General features: G+C 38.1%; 2 protein-coding genes across 2 annotated transcripts; one reads left to right on the plus strand and one right to left on the minus strand.

The window, feature by feature from the left end:
* Positions 1–296: 296 nt before the first annotated feature.
* LOC121644513 (oxygen-regulated protein 1) lies at positions 297–10,445 on the minus strand. The gene is made up of 3 exons (XM_041992496.1): positions 9,768–10,445; positions 7,563–7,722; positions 297–6,653 (listed from the first exon to the last, which is right to left on the minus strand). The coding sequence occupies exons 1-3, from the start codon at positions 10,434–10,436 to the stop codon at positions 1,336–1,338; spliced, it is 6,147 nt and encodes a 2,048-aa protein (XP_041848430.1). The 5' UTR covers positions 10,437–10,445; the 3' UTR covers positions 297–1,335.
* A 2,678-nt stretch (positions 10,446–13,123) lies between these two features.
* tcea1 (transcription elongation factor A (SII), 1) lies at positions 13,124–23,320 on the plus strand. Its single transcript, XM_041992497.1, has 10 exons — positions 13,124–13,338; positions 14,390–14,452; positions 14,540–14,645; positions 19,690–19,783; positions 19,925–20,073; positions 20,178–20,234; positions 20,569–20,723; positions 20,839–20,985; positions 21,236–21,307; positions 22,913–23,320. The coding sequence occupies exons 1-10, from the start codon at positions 13,264–13,266 to the stop codon at positions 22,919–22,921; spliced, it is 927 nt and encodes a 308-aa protein (XP_041848431.1). The 5' UTR covers positions 13,124–13,263; the 3' UTR covers positions 22,922–23,320.
* Positions 23,321–26,144: the final 2,824 nt, after the last annotated feature.

Here is a 26,144-nt window from a genome sequence, read left to right on the forward strand (position 1 = left end):
ACTTGCTTTACTGGTTCATGTGATTTGCATAATCTGCTCAATAAAAAGGCTGTACTGGGGTTGAGACTTCGGAGTTGACACCAGATACTCTCTGAGTGCTGAACCACTGTCTCTCCCCATCGCGATGTTGAAAGCCTCAACCTGAGTTCTTTGTGTCTTATTTCTTGATAGAAAAATACCCATCAATCTTAACTTTCAAGATCTTTTGACAGTGCAATGATGAAGAAGGATGTCCGAAAAAATCATCACATCACTGGCAAAAACAGATTTTTTTTTAATGATTTGGTCTGCAGAAATAATAATAGAATAAGTTAATCAGATATAAGTTATTGAGGAGCTAAATATTGCTGATACATAGAAACATAATCATTTGTGTTACCCAACAAACTGAAATCCCATATTTACTCCATATTTGCTCTCTTCTGGGTCTCTTAACCAATTCTTGAGGGAACAAATTAGAATCTTTGGGCCAGTTTAAGAATGGCATTAAAGTGATTAACAAAAAACCAGTCTGTTCATCAATATGATCAATCAGTGATGTGTGAAAAACATGCATTTTTTCCCCAAAAGACTTCTAAACCCATCTGGATTTCAGCTCAACTTTAGTTATTGCACAAATTCATTGTTGTAGGACACTTTACACAGTACAATGAAGTCTTTACAATATCACAGATATAACCAAAGGTTTCCACTAAGCAAGCACACAATGACAGAGGCAGGGGTGGGTCTAGAAAACTTTTGATGGGGTCCAGAAGGGGGCGCACACTGGAGAAAGGGTCTAGAGTTTAGGAAATAATCCTACAACTAAAGTTACAATTATAATTGTCCTTGGTGAGTAGCTTAAAGATTGTTATGGATTGTTACAACGGAAGTGGTCATCTAATGTAAAATGTAAAGCAAGACTTAAGTCAGATTCTAGGTGTGCCCTGTGATTAATTATATATACAAATACAGGCCATAAATCTGCTTTCTTGGCAGATAAAAATGTTTCTTAGATGTATTGCATTATATTCCAGAAGAAATCAACGATTTGTGGTGCTTGCAATAACAGATAATTCAGTGATAACACTCAGTAGCACTCAATCTGTTAAACAAAACAACAACAAACAATGATACATTACTATCACTGAAAGTAGTTACTCTTTATATAAAAATACTTTTGACTATATTACAACATAAACAAGAGGCACAGCTCTCCTTGAACATCCTACACATCTACGAGGTTCTTGTTGGTGATTATTGAGCTAAAATAAAACATTTCTAGCAGCATCATAAGATTAAAAAAAAAAATCTGACAATACGTGCACTGTTTCTGTGAAATATAGTGTCCTACTTTTATAGTATGGGACAATATTGGCCACATCTCAAATGCAGTGAGTCCAGAGAGTTTTGTGCTTGCAATGCACCCTGTTCCCCATTAGATGTCCTTCTTGCCTGCGTCACAGCTGAGGATTCACCCTCAGGATGCACTTTTCTGTCTGGGATTTTAAACTCAACTGATGCAAATGACGACAGACTGCCATTTCTGTTTGCCCAGGTTTTAGAAGTATCAACAGTAGGTGACACCCTGAACCCTCTTCCTCTTACACTGCTTGCATCACGTTTCCCACTTCGGATACTGGAGTCATCTAAGAAGGGGTCAGAGTCACTTCCATGTGGCATGTTGAAGTAGGTGCACTTTGGAGTAAGCGGCTTTGCCAGCTCCTCGAGCTCTGATGAAGATATGGCTGCAAGGGGGCTGTGCTGGGTTTTGGTGTGAGGTGGGGAATCCTCGCTTGTGTTATCCTGACCTGTGTCTATGGATGTGCTATCCAAGTTATTGTACATTCCCAGAGAGACTGGAGGAGATTTTCTTATCAGATGGTTTTCCTTTAGGAGCCATCTCCCTCGATCAATCAAAACCCCGTCAGCTGATTCTTTATCAGATGTGCATTGTACATTTTGCAAGCTAGCTTCAGTGTTTCCTTTTAATGAGCTTGCAGCACTGAAACAAGACAGGTCCTCCCTTGAGACTTTAATGCCTGCATCACTGGAAGAAAAACTCCCCGCACTTTTTAATCGGGAATTGAGCAAGGCTTCTGAGCTACTCATCAAGGATACTTTAGAGTCAGTCTGCTTTACAATTGCTGTCTTGATTGAGTGTCCTGAATACGAGTGCACTGGAGACTGTTTTCGTGAGGCCTCTTCTCCACTCTCGGAGACTACGTCTACAGATTCCTGAGTTTTATATCCTCCACTTTCTGATGTTTCTGGTCTGTAATCAGATAAATCTGAAGTGATTGGGCTAGGGAGACATTTTAAACCATAAGAGCTATCCTTTCTACTTTGTGGTAGATTCATTTGCTTAGTTTGTACGACTCTGGCATTGTCAGGTTCAAGCTTTATTTTGCCCTGAGTGTCATACGTGAATACCAGTGAACAAGACTGGAGGGCATAATTAACAAAGTCAAGTAATTCCTGCGATATTTCCACTGGATGGGATAAACTGCTGCTTCTTTCCTCATGCTCCTCTCCTCCCTCATCTGTTTCATTAACAGTGTCTGCATATTTATCATCCTCACACTGGCCTTCAGAGGAATTTTTACTTGAAGATTCAGTGTCATGTTCAGCTTTTGCTTCTTCACAGCTACTGGTGTGCTGCTGTAAATAAGGGGCTTCTCCTAACACATTTTTACTGTCCTCGTCATCAGCAAAACTGTCTACATCTTCTGAAGCGATTGCTTTCTCTGCCTCATCTTTTGGCTGTGCTCCCATCTGCTTTAATCCCTCATTTAACTCATTTTCTTCATCACCATTCCCCTCCTCTTCATCTACAGTCTGCTCTGCTGTCATATTTTCTTCACCCTCTAACTCATCAATGACTTCTTCCATTTCTGCTGTTTCTTCCTCCCCACTACTTCTTGTTTTCTCCAGAATGTTTCTGCTATCTTCATCATAATCCCACTTTTCTTTATCTGTCTCATTCTCACTACAATTGTCCACTTCTTGTTCTTTGTCTTCCTCCTCCTCGTTCTCCTCCTCTTCATTGTTTCCCTCACTAAGCACCTCTGCAAAGTGCTCTTTCTCCTCTTCTTCATCATCATCCTCATTTTCCTCACCTTTTTCCTCCATAACTTCTTCATCTACAAGAGTCCCAGTAACTGCATCAGCCTCTTCTTCTTCCTCCTCCCCATCTATCTCCTCTTCTTCATCTTTCTTTTTCATAACTCCCCCCATTTTCTCAGTGCCTCCTTCCTCTTCCTCCTCTTTATCCTCTGAAGATGAATCTTCATCATCCTCCTGTCCTTCATTAATTACAGTTAGTAATTCTTCTTCTTCGCTTTGATCATGCGTCTCTTCAGTTTCCTCTTTCTCACCTTTTTCTTCCTCCTCTGTCTCTTCATCTCCCTCTCTCTCATCTGTATCTTTAACACTACCATCCTCCTCTGTCTCTTCATCCACTAATCCTTCATCTGTTTCCTCAGCCTCTTCTTTCTCTCCTTCTTCCAATCTCTCCCCTCTCTCGTCTTCATCTCCTGTCAGCTCTTCCTCTGTTTCCTCTGCTACTTTCACAACAGATTCCTGGTCATTTTCTTTATTTTCCTCCCAGTCTTCCCACTTCTTATTCGTTTCATCCTCCTCTATTCCTCCATCTTCTTTTTCATCCTCCATCCCCAAATCTTCCTTATCATTTTCTTCATCAGCATCTATATTGGTTGTGTTTCCATATTCCCTGTTTATTGTATGCTCTATTGCCTCCATCTCCTCATATTTTGATGGTTCATCTCTTTCTGTCTCTAACTCCAGATCCTGATCAGGTTCATCAGGAACTTGTTTTGTCTCCTCAGCTATGCTATCCAGCTCTGGGGAATGCTTTATTTCATCGTTATATGCTTGGATAAATTGCTCCACATCTTCCTCTGAATCTGAGTGGTTTTGAACAGTTTCAACATACGTGCTCTCCTCAACAGGGTAAAAACTTTTAGCATGTTGGAATGTTGAAGTGATCTCCTCTCTGAGGTCTTGCGGCATATTTAGCTCCTCCATCAGCTCATCGATGCCCAGATTTTGATCCTCAAATACATCCCCACCTTCAGAAACAACATCAAGCGCAAACTCTGTTTCTGAAACTTTGGGGGAAAGTGGTTCACTTTCAAGCCTCTCCCTCAGAATCTGGAAATCCTTCCAGCGCTCTCTGAACTGAGAAGATGCTTGACTTTGTAAGTCAGTCAGACTTGCCCTCTGCGCTTCCTCATCTTCAACGACAGAAATTTTCTGCAGGGATTCCATCATTAGCATGGCCTCAGAGGTGGTTCTTGACTGGTCACTCTCCCCTGCTGTGGAGCCTTTTAGGCTCTCTCTCAGAGTCATTACTGACAAGAAGGACAAGAAGGCTTTACATGATGAGCCAAACACGGAGGCCACTTGTGTTGAAAAATCAGGAAGGCTGTTGGAATTGTGAAGAGTAGGTGTGTTGCTGGTAGATGCTCTTCTGATACACTGAATTGATGAACAAAGCTGCCGAAGGACAGGTTTTATCTTTGCTTTGGGGCTCAACATGCTGGCTGACGATGTTTCGCTTTCATTTGGACAGATTGCCTCTGCTGATTTGTGTGACCACAGCCTGTTCTCCTGGTGCTCAGGGTCAGCTCTGACACTTGGCATTGAAACACATAAACCTCGTGTTCTCTGGTCGATCTGAAGCAGCCCTCTTGATGGTTCTTCATGGCAGAGAGGAACTGAGAGACAGGAGGATGACTTCTTCAAAGCATCATTTAAGGTATTCTGGGATCCATCTAGCTCATCTGATTCGGAGTCACCACCTATCTTAAATACAACCTTTGTGCGAGGTTCTGTTACATCTGTGATCGGCTCCTCTATGTATGGCACTTGGTCTGGGCTAACTTTCTCCAACCAGGTCTCAACATACTGGTGGACTTCAGAGGGTGAGGGATTGAGAGAAGGCATTGAACCACTCTCACTCAGTTCTACAGACTTTTTGGGTGGTGACAGATTATATTCAGTCATGGACTTTGGCTTTCTGATTGTTGTTGTACTTGATGATTTTTTGGTTTGTAAAATTTCTGACATGTTCTTCTTCATGGGAGGCCTTCCAGTTGGCGTATTTACGTTATGGCCATTATCCTTAGCAGTTAATTTATTGGTGCTTTGTGAGTTGATTTTAAGATTTTGAGAGCCAACTAAAGAAACCGTATCCTTTCTGGATGATTTTTCGTCTTTAATTGATTTAGTAGACTGAGGCCTTTGTGTTTTCTTTTTCTTTGGATCACTTCTAGAACTTTTTAATGAATTCTGGCTCTTTTGTCCCACACTAGCATCACTGCTAAGCTTGTCAGTTGATGAATATTTGCTGCGTTTTGATGAGCTGATTATGCTGTCCTTTTGTTTCTTATCTGTGCTGCTTGTTGAAACTGAACTCTTTTGATTTCCAGCTGGCCGTACAATGCTTTTTTCCTTTGTGCTTTTCAGGGTATTGTCATTTTTGACAGTTTTAACTGCAGTATGAGCTTCCTTATCGGTCACTAAAGTTAAATTATTTGTAACCTGATGAGATTCTGGCTCTGATGACAGTGATAGCATCTCCTCTTTCTGCCTCTGTTGTGAGTCAGCAGTGGGTGGCTGCCAATTACAATCTATATCACAGTCATTGCTGGATGAGTCTGTGGATGGTTTGCTTTCTGCCACCGATGGAGAGTCATGTAAAGAAGTGTCATCTGCACTGTATTCTTCATTTGCAAAATAGTTGTCATAGCAGCCTTGGCTCTCATAAATATGCATCACAGTCTCTGTAACCTCCATCCCGTCATTTCGTATCTGAAGGACCTCGGCTACCTCTGACGACCTGATGGAAGGGCAATTGTTGCTCATTTCTGCTGAAGCTGTTTTCCGAGGTTTTGGGACCGGTCTATTGCTGCTGCTGCTGTGTCTGACAACACAGTATCCCTCAGTTGTCTCACCATTAGCCGTCCTCTCCATGTAGGAATAATGTCCCAGGGTGCTTTCTTGGACCCCTGCCTCTGTAACCCTCTTCAAACTCTCCACAGACGTTTTCTTATTAACATGTCGAGGGCCTGGTGTAGGAGAGCGCTTGAAACCTTTTGCTTTCCCCACACTTGTTGAAGTATAGCCTTCATATAATCTCTCGTCATTAAAGCCGACACCTTTTCCTGCTTCTACATGATAGTTCTCCTCTTTTGTTTCGTCCTCTTGGATATTTGAGGAGTCTTTGGCAATGGCATTGTTTGAGTCAGGTGAGCTGTTGCCCGACCCAGAAAGGGAGGCACAAACTGTCCTCTTACTAAGGCTGGAGCGGCTGAGTGTGGTAGTCCAGTGGAGCATCTCTTCCTCTTTAAGGGTCAGACGAACTTTCATCTCCACCGTCATGCTGCCATCTTGATTCACACAGAAAGATTTTTCAATATCATCATCGTTTGGTATGATGCAAGTATGATTCTCATTATCTTCTCTCCCAGCTTCACATGTAATGGAAGTGTGATGCTGATTGGCCTCTGGTTCAAAAGATCTGTTGCTGTGATGCAAGTAGTTGTTCATGCTTCCATTCTGAGACTTGTTTATCTGGTTGATGATGTATCGCTCCGATGACAGAGAGAAGTTCTTTGAGCCTCTACCACTTGAGAAAGATTTGTTCTTCTCTTCGGTTGGAGGTGTTGGATGAAAATACAGGTGTTTTGGAATTGGAGGTGGAGGACAGAGAAAGAAAAGATTATTTTGGGACAAAGATAATGCCGCATTCATTTAAGTATGATGGAAGCATTTAAAAGAGGTACTACAGTATAACCAGAAATATGATTATTTCCTTTTAAGTTGATGGTTAAATTATAAAAGTTTGTCCTGCTAAGCTTTTATTTATTTATTTATTTATTTTTTTGCTTCATTTACCAATGATCTAATCTCTTTTTCCAGGAACATAAAATGCATATTTCTAATTTAGTATTGGGGTTCATTTAAAAAAAACCATCTAAAACAAACGTCTAAAACCCATATCAAAAACCAAATATTTACATGAAAAAATCTGTATCTCTCTTGTTTAGGGTAACAGAGCCCAAAAGAAATGATGGATACATATTTGTTTCATATCACTAGGCAAAAAAGTAAATCAATAACACAAAAGTCAAAGTAATCTTTCAAATGGTTTTTCAAATAGAAAACTAGACCCCTGCAGTGACTCTTGACACTGTTTAAGGCCTGACTCACTGCTGAAGTCAACTTTATTTGATATTTAAGTAGCATATGAAACATTCTCAAATATGTGCGCATGCCTACGCTCCTCTGGTGGGAAGGGTGGAGGAGGCTGAGGTACAGGAGGTGAGATGCATTTTCAAATTTAGTTTTTTTTAGACTTCTACCTACCTCTGCTTTAACAAAAGGCTACTACTGAATCCAACATATGAGGCACACTTTTTGATCAGCATCAACTTAAAAATAAAAATCTGAAAATATCTGACCGTTTCCCCAATTAGCTTTACTGACTATGCTGCGTTTAGATTTTGTAATGAAAACATACATTTTCAAGTTAATCAATGCGACTTCTCAACACTTACGAGTTCCTGGCTGTAACATCGGTGGGTCCCCAGTCTCAATGTGCATGATCTGAGCCATCTGGGCTGTTCTGTGTGAACTGTGGTTTCCTAATCTGAATGGCTCATTGCCCGCAGCCACAACAATGCCAGAGCATAAGATAAGTGCAGCAAGACCATCAACCTGAAAGAAGAGAGAAGACAAGTTGGACCCATGGCAGCATCGCAACACAATTACATTTTCATGGAAACCCTGCTGGTTACTGCTAACTGCTGTGTGCTAATTATTCAACCGTATGTAGTATGGTACCTGAATTCTATCTTTTAAATGAAGACTTTGATTAGCAAATCACTTCCTACTTGCACACAAGAACTAAACCTTATTTATGCCACAGTTTATCATGAAACAGCCCAGGGATCCCAGAAAACATGCAGGAATTAAATGCATTTAAAGGTTCTCACGATCTTTAAAAGGAAGCTTGTTGTTGTTAAAGGATTAAAGTGGTAGCTCACCAGGGGGGTGGAGGTAGATATTTTGATAGCACCTCTTAGCACTTCTTGGAATTCCTTTATCATTTAAAGTAACACAGCAAAATCCTTAGTTCTTATTCCTTCTATTTTCTATTAATGAATAAATAATTAATTAAGCCAATTTTACTCTACAAGTGAGTTTTGCAGCTTGATTTGGCATGCTTACATTTAAGACTGGATAAACAGTTTTTGTGTGTATATATTTCTGTCTGCCAACCACTTTACAGACTATCCTGTTAGTGAGACCAGACATATCTTTAATATAGCCTAAGGTGTAAGAAAGAAAGAAAGAAAGAAAGTAGGACAAATTAAACACATTAAGGGCTTTACCCCCCCCCCCCCCCCCCCCCCCCCTCAAGAACACACAGTGCTGGAACAATGGACAATTAGCAAATCTTAAATCCCAAGCTATAGCAAAAGCAAATAATGAATAGTTGGTTAAATGTTTATTCTTCCTAATTTTTGGGGATTTAACAGGCCTTTCTGCTATAAATTTGGTACCTGTATGGCCACTGATTTGAATAAGTCAGAGAGAGAAATCGATTTAAATTCACCATTAACTTGCTTCAAGTGACACCTGAAGGCAGTAATTATTGCATTTATATTAAATATTTTCTCATTGTTAAATAAATAAAGACAAAGTCTCCATAAATTGTAATAGTTTTATAATTTGCATAGTGACAGAAAGTATTAGCAGCTGTTGAGGCTATCTGATGTTAGGATAGTAAACTTTAGATATGTCTTTGTTTATGCAGTCCTTCACACTTGACGTCTGTCCAATCAATCATCCTTACTAAGACAATCAAAGTGATGAAAATAAGTTCATGTAGAGACATTTTCCCCTGACTTGTTATTTATTGGAAGTTTTTCCCCTTTAAATGACCAACTCTGCCATTCAACATGCAGCAAAATCCATTCAGAAAATGTCACTGGAGGAAGGTTTTTACCATTTACTTTTCTTTAGGATTTGGAAGAAGTTTTAAAGCCCATAAAGTCCACACCTTAAGTGAGTTATTCTATCCCTGACATGACTGAAATGTGTTGTTTGTAAATGAGGCTTAACTTAAGTCACTTAACTGCATTAAAAAGTCACAAATTAGCATCTGTCTCATGACCAGTTTGCAAAACTATCAAAGACTTTCAGAAGGAGTGCCTGAAAGAAATAGTCACTATAACAGAACCTTTCACATGTGGTAACTAGAAGCGCTTCTGCAAAGTAACACACATAGTTAGTTAGTAATAGTAGACTAACCGAAAGAAAGTCTAAACTTAAATTAGCATGGTACAGGTCCTCACCGCTGCTGGGTCTTTAATACTTACAAAGTCTCATTTGTGAACGCTATCTGTTTCAAAGTGTATAAAAAAAGAATAAATTTTCACTTTTAATTCACCACATTTTTATTCATTCTATCTCATAGCAGCAGTAGGTAAGCTTAGCATGAGGACTGGATACAAGAGAAAACTGTCTCTGTCCAAAAATTACAAAATAGCCTGCTGCACCTGCTCACTCTGTAACTACAAAACCAAAAGTTTGTAATCTTATCTTGATATTAGTTTTCTGTTGTTATGCTAAGCTAAACTAACATACTGTTGGCTCTATATTCATGTTAAATGGACAGACATTTGAGAATCACATCAACCTCTCAATCTAACTGAAATCTGGTGATGATTCCCTTTTTCAGTTTATGAACGACTTACTCTTCTGCCATCCGTAGAGTAAATTTTCAGCACTGGAAACTGCAGGATCTGAGACAGGTAATCCAGCAAAGCATCAAATGTTGGTGCTGTTCTTCGCTGCAACACAATTGTACGTTTAACAGTGGGATCCCTGTTCTTGATGACCACAAGCTTCTTTGGCGTCCGGACTGCCATCCTGTCGGTGACTTTTGCTGGCCTGTTGGTTGCACCATTCTCTCTGCCAAACTGACCAAGTCTGAGTCCTTGACGCCTTTGTCGCCCTGCACTGAGTGGTCTGGTGGTGTTCCAAGGTACCTGCCTACGATTCACTTCATCAAGGTTTAGTGGTTTCACTCGTTTCTGATCAGAGCACACATAGGCTCCCCCATCCTGCAAGTCATCTAAAGCTTTCACAAGGTGTGTTCCTTGAGGTGTGCAGATAGTCCTAACTCCAAAAGGCAGAGGCACTTTCTTGGACAGAGCATCCAGCAGAGCATCAAATGTCTTGAAGGTGCGTCCAGTGATAATCATACGATGTCCACTAAATTTATAATCACCACTTTTGTAGAAGCAAACTCTTTTAGAGACTGAAGGATCAGAACTGGGCTGCAAGGGTCGGGAGGGTAACGTCTGCCCACTGTCAGAGGACATTCCCTGGGCTGGGGGGTCCTGGACAGGTGTCGAGCTCATATTTTGTGGAGGTAGCTGTAGAGAAAAACGTAAAATGATTAAGAGAATTAAGTTTTTCTTGGCATATTTCTTGGCATATTATACAGCTGTTTGTGCAAACAAATAACTACAATACAGGATCATAAATTAAATTTTGCACCATCTTTTCATAAGGTTCTAAAACCTTCTCCTTTGTTTACATGGCATATTAGTTATTACAGCATGTGATATAATAATATTTCTTTGAAAAAACTAAGCAATTATTAAGCATTAAGTAATAGCAGACTGTGTATCTGTGTATTTTTTCATTAGATTTTGATTCCAGTTGTATAATTCTGCAAAGGAAGCAATCATACAAACTGCACAACTCTTAACTCTAAACTAAACCATCATTGTAAAAAAAACACAAATTACATTGTGAGCTGTCTCATAAATGACTTGATAATTATATTAGACTATGTTGACTTAAATGTAAAGTTCTTTATAATAAGTGATAACTATTTGTTTTATTTTCTACTATTTTTCCCACCAATTTCTTGAATTTAAGAATTTTGCTCTGTCTTTGTGTTATGAGTAAAAACAAGGGGAACAACATTGTGGTTTTTCCTGAAGAAATGCTACACTTCATTGTGCAAAGGAGCATTTGTCATTTAGCCTCAACTCCTTGATAAAAATGAGGTGAGAAAGATCATAGAAATACCTGTCATTTTATTAAAAGATCACTAAATAAAATCATAATCTACACCGTAAAACAAACATGCAAATACTCCAGCAGTTTAAACGAAACCTGAACGTCATACGTTAAACTTCATGTAGTAAGGTTTTACTGTGAACAGCAAGCCTAAGTGAAAGGGAACTCAGGCCTTACACGCCTCAATCATGCAAGCTAGACAGACAAATTACATCCTGCAGGTAACAAAATAAATAACTGAATAATGCAAAAATGTGAAATGATCTGATGAATAAAGCTTACCGTATAACTTGCATTTCTGTTTAATTATAAAATCAAAAGCAACACAAAGTGTGCCTCTGTTGTTGCAGCGAGCTCTGGTTAAAGCCTCTCAGCAGCGTCCGAGGGCTATTTTGGGACATGCAACATCATGGCCAATTTGCTTAATCTTTGCTAACACTTGATCAGCAGATAAGGTAAGAGGGAAAAAAGGAATACAAAGAAACTGTATGGCAGTAGACTGGAAAGATATATATATTTATAGTTTACCTGAATTTAACGATTTTATGTTTTCGTCAAGGTGAAGGACAATATTTTTCCCCTCAAAGCCAATAAAGTTACATTGTTGCCTCTGGGTTCTGCTGGAAACCTCAACTTTTTAAATTAGTCCCACATTTTTCAGATTTTATGAATTAATTCATTTATTTATGTACATCATTGATAATAAATTCGTCCATTTATTAGCACTAATAGATAATGTAAAAAACAGTGTAGATAAAAGGCTAAGTGCATGCTATAGTGAGAATTTCAGGGAGAAAGTTCATGAAGCTAAATTAAATATCTATGCTATATAATTCTTGTGAGTTTTTCCAGTTCACAACAGATACCACAGATGGCTCAGACTATTTCAACTTTGCAAGCACCCTGCTTAATCAGATTTGTGAGGTCTTGGCCTAATAGGGATTAGTTTAAAGATTTTGCGCACTTGCTGACAGCATGAGGCAGAATAAGGTCTTTAGAAAGCACTTTTACCTCACAGCAGGTATTGTTAAATCCACTATCAGACCTCAGAATACACAACACATCAGTATTTGGACTTGTAAGATTTCATGCTGCATGTCAGCAGGACATATCCAGAACCGATTTGTAAAGACATTTTAAGTTTGGCCCTTAAAATGGTCACTAATAGTCTATTTGCACCCAGAGGTGAGCGCTGTTTCACTATTCTACCAGACAGTGTACCAGTTCCCAACTGGCCCTGACTGAGTTAAAGGTAATGTTTTCCACTTACATGTGCAGTCCTGACTGGTGGATGTGGTGGTGAGGGTCACACAGAGTCCAGAGCAAACAAATAAGGCAAATCACCAGGTGTGGATGAATTATTCAAATAACTTGTGACAAATGCCAAACTTTGTATTGCCAGTGGTAGCCAATGTCACATGCTGACCAGTTTGGATTATCAAGATCCAAAGTGGTCAGCCAATGGCAGCCACATTAGAGCAGACTAAGATCAAATGAGTGCCAGCTCTGTGAACTGTTACACATGGGTCACCACCTTCATTTGCCATACAGTCATCAAGTCATGATCAGTGTGACGCTCTAAACTGCATTTATATTAAAAAAAAAAAAAAACAACAAAAAAACCTAAATGCTATTTAATCTGTAAATGGACATGCTGATTTAAAAACAGTATTTAAAACTTTACAATAGTAATGAAAAGCATTCGGTTATTGTTAAATAAGAACAAAAACATTTCTGGAGCTCACGATCTCTTCAGGAGTGACTCTTTGGCGCCATCTATAGACGGGCTGCTAAACTGTTGAGAGTAAAAGTTATGATAGCAACTTGACACTTATTTGTTCAAACCTGCAAATTAAATAAAAATGATATTAAATAATAGGGTTTCAGATAACATTTTATATTAAATAAAAATATGCTATTACTGGCAATTATAACTTGGTAATAACAAGAAGTGTTGTCTTACATTCCCTCTCGATTAACTCCCCTCGATTGTATGCTGTCATCGTCTAGTCAGGTCTGCCATAGAGCGGAGGGGTCAGTGTGCGGTCCCGGTCCGCCAAGTTGACGCCGCCGCTTTCTCCTCAGTGGCGTGGTCTTTGTCGCGAATTCTCTTTTTGGCTTGCACCTTATCATTTTGAATCCACCAGTTCAGTCAATATGGGCAAGAAGGAGGAAGAGGAAATCATTAGAATCGCGAAAAAGATGGATAAAATGGCGCAGAAGAAGAACGGGGTGAGATGTCTGAGTGGAATGAATGCCTACCTGCCCGCTGTTAGCTGACAGTGCTAATGTTGATGTGTTGCTAACCTAAGCGCTAACGGGGATGTTGTGAGGTTTGATGCTAGCTTCTGTTAAGTTCGCTTTATACTAACAAGATTCCACGCAAATGTCATTTTAAACTCGCGCGTTTATATTTTTTTACAAATACCCACAAGCATATTGTCAACAATCAGGTTCACAGCTCATATGCGTGCACTTTATGACTAACCGGTTAGTTGCAAACAACTAGCATCCCTTTCCTGCAAGTCTATGTTGCTAGCAGTTAGCCGCATAGCAGTCGTCTAACCACTGTAATCTTTGTTCCTCGCGGTAGAATAAAATTCTGTAAAAGGTCATTTTAGCAAAGTATTACCTGGGAAAAAATGAAAGTAAATAACGCTATCATACACTCTTATCGTTTAGACTTAAGTCACCTGTGTGATTGCTGATCAGCTAAATAGCTAGCTAAGTTGGTCTTACCATTTAGCTGCCTCGCTGCTGTAAACTACAGTATTGCTACTGTACAGTCGCATAATATAGGATTGATTTATCTGTGGCTAACTATTGTGTGCAATATTGTCTAGTTACCCTATTAGGTCATTTGCTCAAGTACTGTGCTTGAGTTATTGAAAATTTACTTGTGATTTTGTGTTATTTTACAGTTCAGGTGAAAAACATTCTTTGGGGTCTTTCTGGTCTACTACATAAAACAGCTGTTTTAGTTAATTTCTGTGAGGTAAAGTGTGAAATCAATGGTCAAAATTGAACTTTTTCAATACAACACATTAAGATTAAATAAATTGTTTTGGTGTTTTAAATATGTTCTTGGGTTTTTACAAACATACACCTCCAAATAAAATAGTTGAAAAAATAATGTACAATATACCCATTTTATGAGAAATATTATGTTGGTACAGAAGTTGATTTCCTTCTTTGTATGAGCAAGCACAATAAAACAGCAGAGTTTCATTGTTAGATGGGTTGTAGTAATTTTCCTAAATCTTTCCCCATTTCTCCTCTGCAGGCCGGGGCTTTAGACCTATTGAAGGAGTTACGCAATGTCCCCATGACTTTGGAGCTTCTTCAGGTATATTTGTTTATTTATTGCTCAGGATCTGTTGATGATAAAGAGGGATGTTTTAATCCTTAAGAACTGACACACGTCTTTCCGCAGTCCACCAGAATCGGAATGTCTGTTAATGCCATCCGCAAGCAGAGTACAGATGAAGAGGTGACATCTCTTGCCAAGTCCTTGATCAAATCATGGAAAAAGCTTTTGGGTAACCTTTTTTTTTTTATTCACAATGAGTATGTTTAAACTTCTGCCATTTATTGGAGTGATTTCTGTATTTCTCAGGCTGTTTTGCATGGCCGTGTTTTGAGTTGCCCTGCAGCACAAACACGAGCACAATAATGAACAGCAGCCAGTAGTCTCACTAAAGTTTGCACCAAGTCCACTGTGACGTGTGTGAGGTTGATTATAGTATTTGGTTTGAGAAAACTGATCATGCTTTCACGTTAGTGTTTATTCTGTGGTAGGGAATGTAGTCACATGTGTTTATTAAATTCAGCTTAGGCTGCAACTCTATTACTGTATTGTCGTATGGTTTATTAAAGAGTCACAATAATTCATATTACAATATATTACCCAACTTTTAAGTTTGCTTTACTTCCACTCAGTCATAATAATCCACAATTTTCAGCTAATGTTTGCAACCTCAACATTCAAATTTCTCTGGGGGGTCTATGAGGTAAAGTAGCCTTCCTATTCAAGCAGGTGGCAGCAAATAAAAATGAGGCAGGCTGCACAAGTTGCAGTACAATATTGGGAGAAAAAAAGCACTCAGTAAATATCCACAAAAATGCTCCTCACTAGCTATGTTTACTATCTGATGGCAGTCAATTTGATCCAACTTCAACATGTTTACATGGACTAATGGATGAAGTCATCTGATCAGTTTTGTGTTTACATTAGTGAAAGATTTAATATGATTGTAATGCTTAATGTAGGGTGGGTTTAAAAAAATTGATTTATTGATTTGAATCAATTCAAATGAAATCCAAAATCGATTCATAAAACTTGGAGATCAATTTCTTTTATACGTCCTCTTTCCCGGTAACGTGACCCTACTCTTGTGTGACTTACCGAGGCTCGGCGAGATCTTGACATATTTACACACAACTGGATTCCTGTGTTGCCTCTGTCCAAAATCAGCTTCTCTTGCTGAGATAATGTCAAATTCAGATGTTTTCTTTCACCTGTGTGGATTACATGCACCTGTAAAGTATTTTGCAGCGCATTACTGCTCACATTAGCAGCTAACGCTAAGACCGTGGGTGCCAACACTTTCCACTACTGAATGAGACGTTTCATTGGGACAATTAAAATGTTTTTTTTTTTGTTTGTTTTTTTTTCTATCCTGAGTGAAATTTTCTTTCTTTTTTTTCTGGCTCTGAATCTGGGGAAATACTGTATTGTTATGGTATTTCAGAAATGCATGTAGATGTATCGGATCAGATTATAGTAATCTGATTACTCCCAGATAACTGATTCTGATTGTCAAGTAAATGCGCTCAGTGTTTTATAAAAATAGTTATCTGAGAATAGACTGGGTGAGATGGTCTAAAACCGATATCCCGATTATTTTTTGGCTTTATCCCGATACACAGTATGAACTTGAACTGAACTTTATTGTCATTACACAAGTGCAATGAAATGTCTTCCAGTACAACCCGTCCAAGAGTAGACAACAACAACATATAAACACAAACAGGATCAGGCAGCAGCCGCAGGGCAGCACACCATTTACATCCCAATGTTTAAAATTTCCTCTAAAAGACTGTGTAAATATTGAAATTAACATTATTATGCATAAAAAGACAACAGTAGGATTTAAGTAAGCTCTGCGAAATTAGTCTTTATTGTGTTTTTTCCCTTTAACAAACTTTTTATTCTGAACCAGGGACCTGCACTCATACATTTAATAAAACCCAGTGTTTCCCCGACCATTATATCAGAGGGGTGCCCCAACTCCCACCAACCCTAAACGATCAAGTTTATTTTATTTTCTTTAATTACTCAATATCTGATGTATTTTTCATTCAGTGATTTTATTTTAAAATGTTTTATTATTTAGATTATTTTAATTCTGCACCAAATCACAACAGAAATCATTTAGAACAGGTTTATATTTTTTCTTTTATTAAAAAAAACTAAACAGCCCGGTAATATCTATCTTATTCTCATGTTGACATGTAATTGCGTCACGTCATGTCTCTACATGCCGCGTGCACACACGGGTGAGCTACACTCCCTCCAGCAGAGAGAGCACACCTTAGAAATTGTCACATCAACCACCTGTAAAACAGACAAAAATCTGCTTTAAGACCAGAGGTTATTTAATAATAAGAGCAGCTGGAGGAGTTTCTTGCTCCGGTGTACTAAAAACTTCACGTCCATCGGGAAACACACACAGCTGAACAATCAGTCTACATGTCACTGTTATCATTTCTAAGAATTACTGCTGAAAAATGGACGTCTTGCATTTACTTCTATCTCTTAACGATCGTAAAGTAGCTAGATAGCTACCTGCATACTGCTTGTCTCCATGGTTTTTCCTCTCCTGAAACAACAACACGCATGTGCGCAGGATGGGGAGGGGGTGAGCTGTCTGCTGTGACTGCGAGAAGCCGCATGCGGTGAGTTTCACTCCTACCAGCAAACAGAGCGCTACGAAAAAAAAAACCCACGTAGCCGCTTAAAATGCTGCTGTGATAGTTTATACTCGATGTTTGCGATATAGCCATTTTATATATCCTACGTAAAACGTCGCAAGATATATCGAGTATATCTTAGCCCTATCTAAGAATGTCTGTAATATTCTAGAAAAGGTGGTGTTACACAACTAGCTTTAAATTAATCAATATCGAATCGGATTTAATCAAGATCAAATCAAAACAGACTGGTATGAATCGAATCGAATTGTTCTAGGAAATTGGTGACGATACCAGCCCTAGCAAATTGTACTCATTTGGAAGAAGACAATGATAAAAACTTGATCAAATATGTTTGTGAGGTTTAATGGACGTTTGATTGAATTAAAAGGGCTCCATGTCAATGCAGCTATTGTCAAACTTGACATAAAAGTACTCACTTTGTTTAGCAACTTTGTATCATGTTATGTAGCTGATAGTGAGAAAAGTAAAGACATAAGTATACTTTACCCATAGAATTATATGGACCAAAAATGCTTTTATTAGACAGAATGGCTTCTATTTATCTATTAATTTATACAAATATTTTATATTTATTGATTATAACATTGTAGAATGCAAATTGTCATTCAGCCTAGTGTCAGCCCTTAAATAATTATTTCTCTCTGTGATACTCTATATTAATACAGAATTTTAGACCAGAATAAAGAATTCCAAATAAAATTGTTCTCATCTGCTCGTTTTTCTGTTTTTGTAATAAGTGAAAACAGCATGTCCGAAATAGTATCTGAAACACACCCCTTTAAGACGAAGTTAAACAGCTGACTTTTTGAGATGGAAGTTTTTGCAGAATTCACTGCATCATTTCAGCTGAAAATGGTTTGGGTAAAAAGTCAAGTCCTTGTAGTCACAGGGATGTTCTAGTTATTTTCTTTAGCGGTGTGTAGTCACTCAACAATACACGTCAAATGGATTTTGTTTGAGGAAAAAAATGCGTAGAAATGGGAAAACTTCCCAATTACTGTCATGCTTTTATAGCACTCATACCGTGCAGTGTTATTAATTGGTGTCTACACACCCACTGCTTGAAAGTTACTCCCTAGTTTTACTGAACATGTTAGGATAAGGGAAATACCAGCAGGTGGAGATGTCACCTAAGTGAAATACACCACCACACACTTCTAGCTGGTGAGGAAACATGACTGAAGCAGACAACAGAGCCTGACCGATAAGGATTTTTTTGAGGATGATTCTGATATTTGGCAGAAACAATTCCAATAACTGATTAATCAGCCAATTAATTAAAATATATATATGGATAAAATAACTATTTTATCTTACATTCGCATTGTAAATTTTTCTTTCTATGTAGCTTGCAATAATATAGCTACCAGTTGTATTGATAAATTCATCTTTAGATTTAGACCATATATGCATGTTGTATATAAGCAATATAATAAGTGAAATTACTGGCAAAACATTTATACAGCCCTCTGAACCCCTCTGTAAGTTGCTGTTACAGCCTGAATCACGTTGTAGAATTTTCTGACCAAGTAAAACTAGGAGTGGCAGGGCATCATGACAGTTGCTGATGATAGTAATGTTCATCATTTAAACTTTTCCCCTCCCCTCTGCTTTCACATCCCTTTTCCTTAAATGCGTCTCAACACGCAGCTGATGGAGTGATGAACCCTCGTTATGTACTCAAATATTTTGTACACTTAACGTTATTTCTGCAGTTACTTACTGGCTTTTAAGCTGTTGGCTAATGCTATGCTAGGTTGACATAACCACAGCAATGTTATTGCTAACATAAACAGGCAGGTTAAGCTAGGTTAGCACAACTTTAGCAATGCAACGTGAAAAGCATGGCCGACGCAACGAAGCTCGGGTCACTATCAGACAGGTGGGGAACAGAGTTAAATTGAAACAGAAGATATGCTGAGCCATTCATTAATTTAATCATTTTAACAAACGTCATTATAAACGTACCTGACGCCAGGTACACCACTTGACAGCGGTGAAGACTGAGGATTGAATGGAGTCAGAGCGCCATCTAGTGGACAAACAGTGTAACAACGTTGTTCTGTACGACTTCGACACTTGACAGCATTTATTGTTTTATGATAAATTAAGAATATATCGGCGTTTAATCGGTAAAACTCCGGCCGATTATGTTTATTTTGAAAACGGGTATAACCCCATTTAATAGGGTTTAATCGGCCTGGGTATACACAACTTTTTTTTTTTTTTCTATTTAAGGATATTCTGCTCATTTAACAAAGTCAAACTTTGGTGTTATGTTGTTATACTTAGAAACGCTTCTGTGAAACTGTATTAATTCCTGGAGTGATGCTGCATATCTCCCCTTCTCTCTTTTTGTTGTTTTAGACCTATTATTGAACATGCATGAATAAAGATAAGAAATATTTTTTGGGAAAAACCGTTCATTGAGACTAACTGAAGGAAAACTGCATGTTATTTTTGCTTATTTACTAAAACTTACTTTTTGTAATTCAGCTCTACTTCCCACTGTCAGGGAACATAGTCATCACTTGTAATTCTTGAACTTACTTGATATGTGTTCTTGGCTGATTTCTATCACTACAGATGAGCCTGGAGGGGGTGAAAAAGATGAGAAAAGGAAAGAGCAAACAACACCTGTTTCTCCTTCACAGGGAAGCCCAGAGGCAAAAGAAGAGAGGTAATGAGAGAAAGCGTTTTACTTATATGTTGAAATATATAAATATATTATATATCAGATTTATCTTGCTGTGTTTTTTTTTAAATTTTGAATGTGGTTTGTTGCCGTAGATGGTTCTAACATTTCGCATGTCTCCCACAGCAGCTCCAGCAGTAATTCCAGCAACAAGAGCGAATCCACCGAAGTTGCTCCCAACACATTAATCAACAGCTATCCTCGGGCCCCGAGCACTTCTGACTCCATCAGGCTCAAGTGCAGAGAGATGCTGGCCAGTGCTCTGCAGACGGGAGGTACAAACTTGAAGCAATTCACATCAGTTGTTTGGTTACTGTTTTCGTTTGCTGTTTTCTAACTTTTATTTCTCCTTTCCAACATTTTGTTTATACTTTTCCAGATGATCATATTGCTATTGGTGCTGATTGTGAGGAACTCGGATCACAAATTGAGGAGAATATCCTTTTTCTCTGGAGATAGAGATGTTTATGTTGCTCTAAATATTACTACACTGTCTTTTAATTGGCTTATTAGAGATTTTTTTTAAGTCTTTTGTCTTGACTCAATTTGTGTGATTGGTCATCTAGCAGCTAGACTCTAGCTTATTAAACACAAACAGTTGTGAGACAGGCATGTTTGATTTAGTGACTTGATAACTAACCTGTCAACCCACCAATGGCCTTGACACCAATACACCTGAAAGGCCGTCGTCAATAGGAACTTTTTTCAAAAAAGAGAGAGAGAAAAAAAAGAAGGATGATTATAATTTAAATTCCTTGACTTTCTTTCACGTATCTTCCAAGAGTTTAAAAACACAGACATGAAATATAAGAACCGTGTCCGGAGCCGGATCTCAAATCTGAAAGATGTGAAAAACCCAAACTTAAGGAGGACTGTGCTATGTGGGAGTGTAACCCCAGAGCGGATGGCAAAGATGACTGCAGAGGTTTGTTCACTGCTGATGCAGCGCTCATTGGTTGTGATGTCTCAGTGCTGGTTTTTGTATTCTCTCTTAAAACAGCAGCGATATGTAAAGCATTACAGTTGTTATGTGTTTGTAGGAAATGGCCAGTGATGAGCTAAAAGAAATGAGGAAGAATTTGACCAAAGAAGCTGTCAGGGACCACCAGATGGCCACCACCGGGGGCACTCAGACTGATCTTTTCACCTGTGGCAAATGCAAGGGGAAGAACTGCACCTACACACAGGTAGCGTCAGCAGTCTGTAGAGGCACTTATAGATGTGATGACATATGGGGAAATGTGTACAAATTTAATTTCTTAGAGCAGTCTAATGCGTCTCTGCTCAGCATGGTCAATATCAGCATGCTGTCTGGCTAAAAATATATGAACATTTTCCCTCTGTGTTGATAAGCTTATCGCTTTGTTATTTTTAAGTGACTGATTAATTTGATAAGTATGATGTGATAAGTTTTGTTTTTATTTTGTTAATTCACAGGTTCAAACTCGCAGTGCTGATGAGCCAATGACCACATTTGTCTTTTGCCAACAGTGTGGGAATAGGTGGAAGGTAGGTTTCGTGCATTGTTTGCTGAGTCAGCTTTCATGTCATTTGCACGTAGGCATCCATCCAGCTGACATTATGAAATCTGTCTCTGCATGCCAACTATCTTAAGCTTTGATGTAGCTGGTCTAAAAGTAAACACATTCTTAATAAATCCCTTCATTTGAATTATTTTCTTTAAATTAAAACAACAGTTTTGTATGTCTATAGGCTTAACTGTCAGTACAAAAGCATTAATCATCATTGAGAAGGTGGAGTAAACATTAGTACGTTTAATTGTATATCAACTTAAGTTATTTGCCGACAACTCAGTGTCATTTGAGGCAGCTCACATGTTGCGTCTAACTGCTAGTTGGTTAATCAAATATTCATTTAAGATAAGTTTAGGGTTAGAAAATCATTAAGTGAGACATTTATGTAGCAAAGGGTAGCTCTTCCCATACAGCATAATTGGAAGCATTTCTTCTGTATAAATTACAATTTTTCTCAAGGATCCTTGTTATTCCACCAGGAAATTCAAGAGCATCCCTGAAACAAGTTAACACTTTCAACTGAAAATATTCGGCTGCTTTATTTTTGACGGCGAGCAGGACAGAGCTAACGAGCCAGACAGGAAGTCTGACACAAGAAGGCAGAGAGAATCTGGTTGATCACAAGAGTCCCTGCAACAGGGGGCCGAGTAAGGATCTTGTGATATCTCAGGGAAATATAATTAGTTTACCTGCGTGGTACCTGTGGAAGGTCAGATGGCACATATGGTGTGAATATGTGCCCAAATGGCACATTTGGTGGGTCCGCCTGGACACACCTGTGTTTAAAAACATTAGCAGAACTGCGCAGGTTCACTTTTTTCTTTGCAAAGTTATTTGTCAGATATTACTTAGCTAATTCCTAAATGAATTGGGCTGCTATCCTTTGATTCAAAGGTGGTTTCCGCTCTAAGTAGTTTGTTTTGGGCAAATATAAATATAAATAAATATGTCATTGTCCCACTGTGTTTCAGACGAATATGCTCTGACACAGTAACACACATCTGGATTCTGACACTTCTGTGGTAATCTCACTTGTTAAAGCATACTTTTGAGTCTTAACAGAACCACCAGAAGGCAACCTTCTGTGCTGTACATTTTGTATTATTTGTATTTTACCAGATGGTCAGAATGTCATCAGAAAGGACTTAACCACAGTAAGACCAATACAAAATGTGTATCCAGCCTCTCGCCAGAATATACTTTTATCATGTATCAACCTTTTAGCTGATCCTCCTTCATCACCCTCCACAGCCGATTTTTGTTTTAATCAAGTATATGACAGTAATCTGATGTCAGGTGATCAGTGTCACACACCTGTCTGCTCTCTAGCCTTGTAGTGCTTCATAATGAGATCATTGCTCTCGAAACAATGATTTGATGGAGAGAATCTGAAAGTGGTGCCTCCTTAACAGTTTACTGAATCATCTCTTTGTATATTTGGGTTTTATTTGAATGCTGAATTTAACACCATACAACAAGTTTAGCAAAGCCTGTCCACTTTCAGGTGCTTCATAATGACTTAATCTTAGGTGTTTCTGTTAAATGCCTGTGTAATTAATTATTCCCTTTTGTGTCCTAGTTCTGCTGAATCGGCTGGTATCATCCTCCGCACTCCGACAAGTAGCAAATTTCCTGGACCAGGTTCTGTCTCTCTGCAACAGATTGGAGATTTGTAATCTGTGGTATATGGTACACAACATGCCATACCAAGATACCACTGCGGTTAAAGTTTGACTAAATATCTTGTTCATAGATTGAGCTCATTGTACGTTCCCCAACGTCCCCCAAAAAAAACCCTTTTAATATTGTTATTAGTTGTTTCTTGCTGTCAGATATACGCCATCAATCTTGTGTCATTCTCTTTCATCTGCATTTTTTTATATGTAGTTTTCACACTTTGGCAAGTGTTGTTTTAGCTTTTTTCCCACAAAGCATTGCATTGTTTCATTTAATACCCCAATAAAATGTAATCCATTTGATTAAAAAGAAGTGCATTTAATTACTTGTCTTTTATGATGCACCTTCAGTCTCTTGCTTATGTTAATCTTTAACATCGCACTAATGCCTCTAAGGATCTGAGAGGACAAGCATTTTGTGTGTGGGAGTGTACTTTTGTAATTGGTGGAATATTCATCACATCAAAGTGAATGCTGATGTATGCATATTAAATCTGTCTAGAGACAGGATAATGTCATTGGCTGGATCAGGGAAGATGCACAATTGTTCCCTCTTTCCTGAAGCTTTTTTTTTTAACTGCCAGGTGCAACCTCTCTATGATGATGAACTGCTGTGCAGCCCTACCATACTGAACCCAGATCGGTTTAACAACAAGAGTGTTCAGTTGGTGAAAAATAGTGATATTAAGGAGGGCCTGTTTAAAGTTAAAGTATCTTATAATTCATTTGAAGCCCAAATGTGAAAGATTTGCTCCATTGTTTGTGTGAATTGTCTGACTGCACTCTGAATGATCAAGTAAGGCTTGTTTTTAATGATTAGTCACACCAACCTTCTATCTAGCTAATTTCAGCAATATGAGTTGTGAATTTCTTTTTCAGGATTCACTTGATGGACCAGTTTGGTAGAAAAAAGAAAGAAAGAAAAAAAAAAACTTGTCCAAACATAATATTTCTGCATATTTTCCAGTCAAGATGGTTGTTTGAATACTGCAAACCCCAATGAACTTGGTTACTACAACTTCTTGACTACAAGTGAGTTTAAAAGTTTAAACTCTCCATTACTTGGTTAAAAGAATAAATCATAAATGTAAACTAACTGGTTGAGGTAGGACTGGTTTTAGAGCTGTAATATTTTCTAAGATGACTGAATCATAAGGGTTGCTAAGAGATTAAGGAAGTAAATGTAATTATCTGAAATATAATGGATAAGGTACCAAAGGACATCAAATTTAAGGAAAGAAACATCTCAGGTGAACTGTCTCAATAGCTTCAGCACTCTTTGGTACTAAATCTAAATGTTGGAACAATTAGATTAAACATGATTCCAAACTATTCCCCTAATTCGATATTTTTATTGTGCAAAAAGAAGATCTATTACATCTGTAAAAAATAATACCAGTTCAGTTAGGAGATCTTAGACTGAGAAGGCCATGGCACGAACTAAGAACACCTTGCTTTTATGGATGGTCATCCTAAAAGAGACCACTGATCAAGATAAAAATGTTTGATCACACGTTAAGGTGATTATGAAGATAAAAAATACTTGTTAAAAACAGGCCATTAATGTGCTCGCCCCAATTCTTTTCGAAAAGCCCTTCTTTACTTGTTTTTCCACTACTTGGACTCTGTTAAAATGTTTACATAATTAGTTCATTTCCACTCATTTGCAGATACTGTATATTAAAAATTCAGGAATGCCACTTTTTCCAACCACTGCAGAAACTATTAAACACTTGACAAGATGTCTAGATTTATTGCTCATGTTTGAATTAACCCACATCAGTGACATAAAGATTAATCATATTTCTGAATATTTTATGTAATAACATAGTTAAAATATGGTTGAAAAATCTCAATTTCATATAGCTCTTTCATCCAAGCATTAACCTGTACCAAAAACATGAGGTTATAGATAATTATTTAGCTTTTTATCTGCAATTAAAAAAACAAATAAGAAAAATCTCTTGCATTCTTTGTTATTCAGGGACTTGGATGACACTGCCATCGGGACACAAAATTTATTTCCTGGGTAAATGTGAGTATGATACATACTTTGATCATGAAATCACTCCAGAGTCAGTAAAATTATTGTGCTTTATTTTATCTTAATCGAAATGCCCACAAGTCATTGTTTTTCTTGGAGAATAACAGAAAAAAAAAGAAAAGAAAAAAAACAAAAAGAAAAAATCCTAAACCATATACTGTAAACATTCACATTTGTTTTCTTTAAAAATGTATTCATGAGTAAACTCAGCGCAAAATAACACATTTCATATCGTAAACAGAAGAAGAAACAACATTTATTGGCATCACTCCAAACCACTGGCTTCGACTGTGTTTTGAGGTTGATCTGCGCGGTGTACCCATCAGCTCAAATTGCACATAGTACGTTAAAGTTAACTCTAAGACAAGTGCCACCATGAAACGCACAGGTCGGCAAGAAGCTGTGATCAACCAGCCCTATCCGCTGATCTCTGTCCGTCCAGCAAATAGACATGCTGCTGTCACCCTCTGTGCTGCCAACCTGAACTGATGAACTCACGACTAAGGAATCAAGACAAAACATGTGATAATTTGGCCAATGAGAGGGACAATTTCCAGTAAACTGGCTTTGTGCTCCAGTAACCACCCTTACAGCAAAAGTCTGAAAACAACTGTTGCCCATGAGAAAGATGTCATAAAACTGAATGTCAAGGCACTTCCCCATGTGAGGATCTTGTCTTTGAGTGACACGTTTGTGAGGCAACAAAGTAATTGAAAAAAAACTATACACATAAAAGTATTTAACACTTGGCAACTCCAATTTTAGTCAGTGGAAACACTCTCATTATACATGTGAACACAGTTTACATGGTAACTTTGGTGCTGCTTCTAACCTGGCCTGATCCCAGCATCAATTCTGATCGATAGGTCAAAAACATGATATACGTAATTTCTGATATATGTAATTTTTGCTTTATCTAACAGGTCTGTAATTTCTTACTTTCTCAGAGGTTATCTGGAAAGTTACTGTAATTAAGTAATAGTTATTAAAACCAGATGAAGCAAGGATGAACATATGAGTAGGCCAGTTTTTAAGATACTATTGCAGTTATAACTAAAAATGATTTCTGAAATATTCATTCATTTGTTTTC

This window comes from Melanotaenia boesemani, chromosome 8 (assembly GCF_017639745.1).
Source record: "Melanotaenia boesemani isolate fMelBoe1 chromosome 8, fMelBoe1.pri, whole genome shotgun sequence".
Lineage (NCBI taxonomy): Eukaryota > Metazoa > Chordata > Actinopteri > Atheriniformes > Melanotaeniidae > Melanotaenia > Melanotaenia boesemani.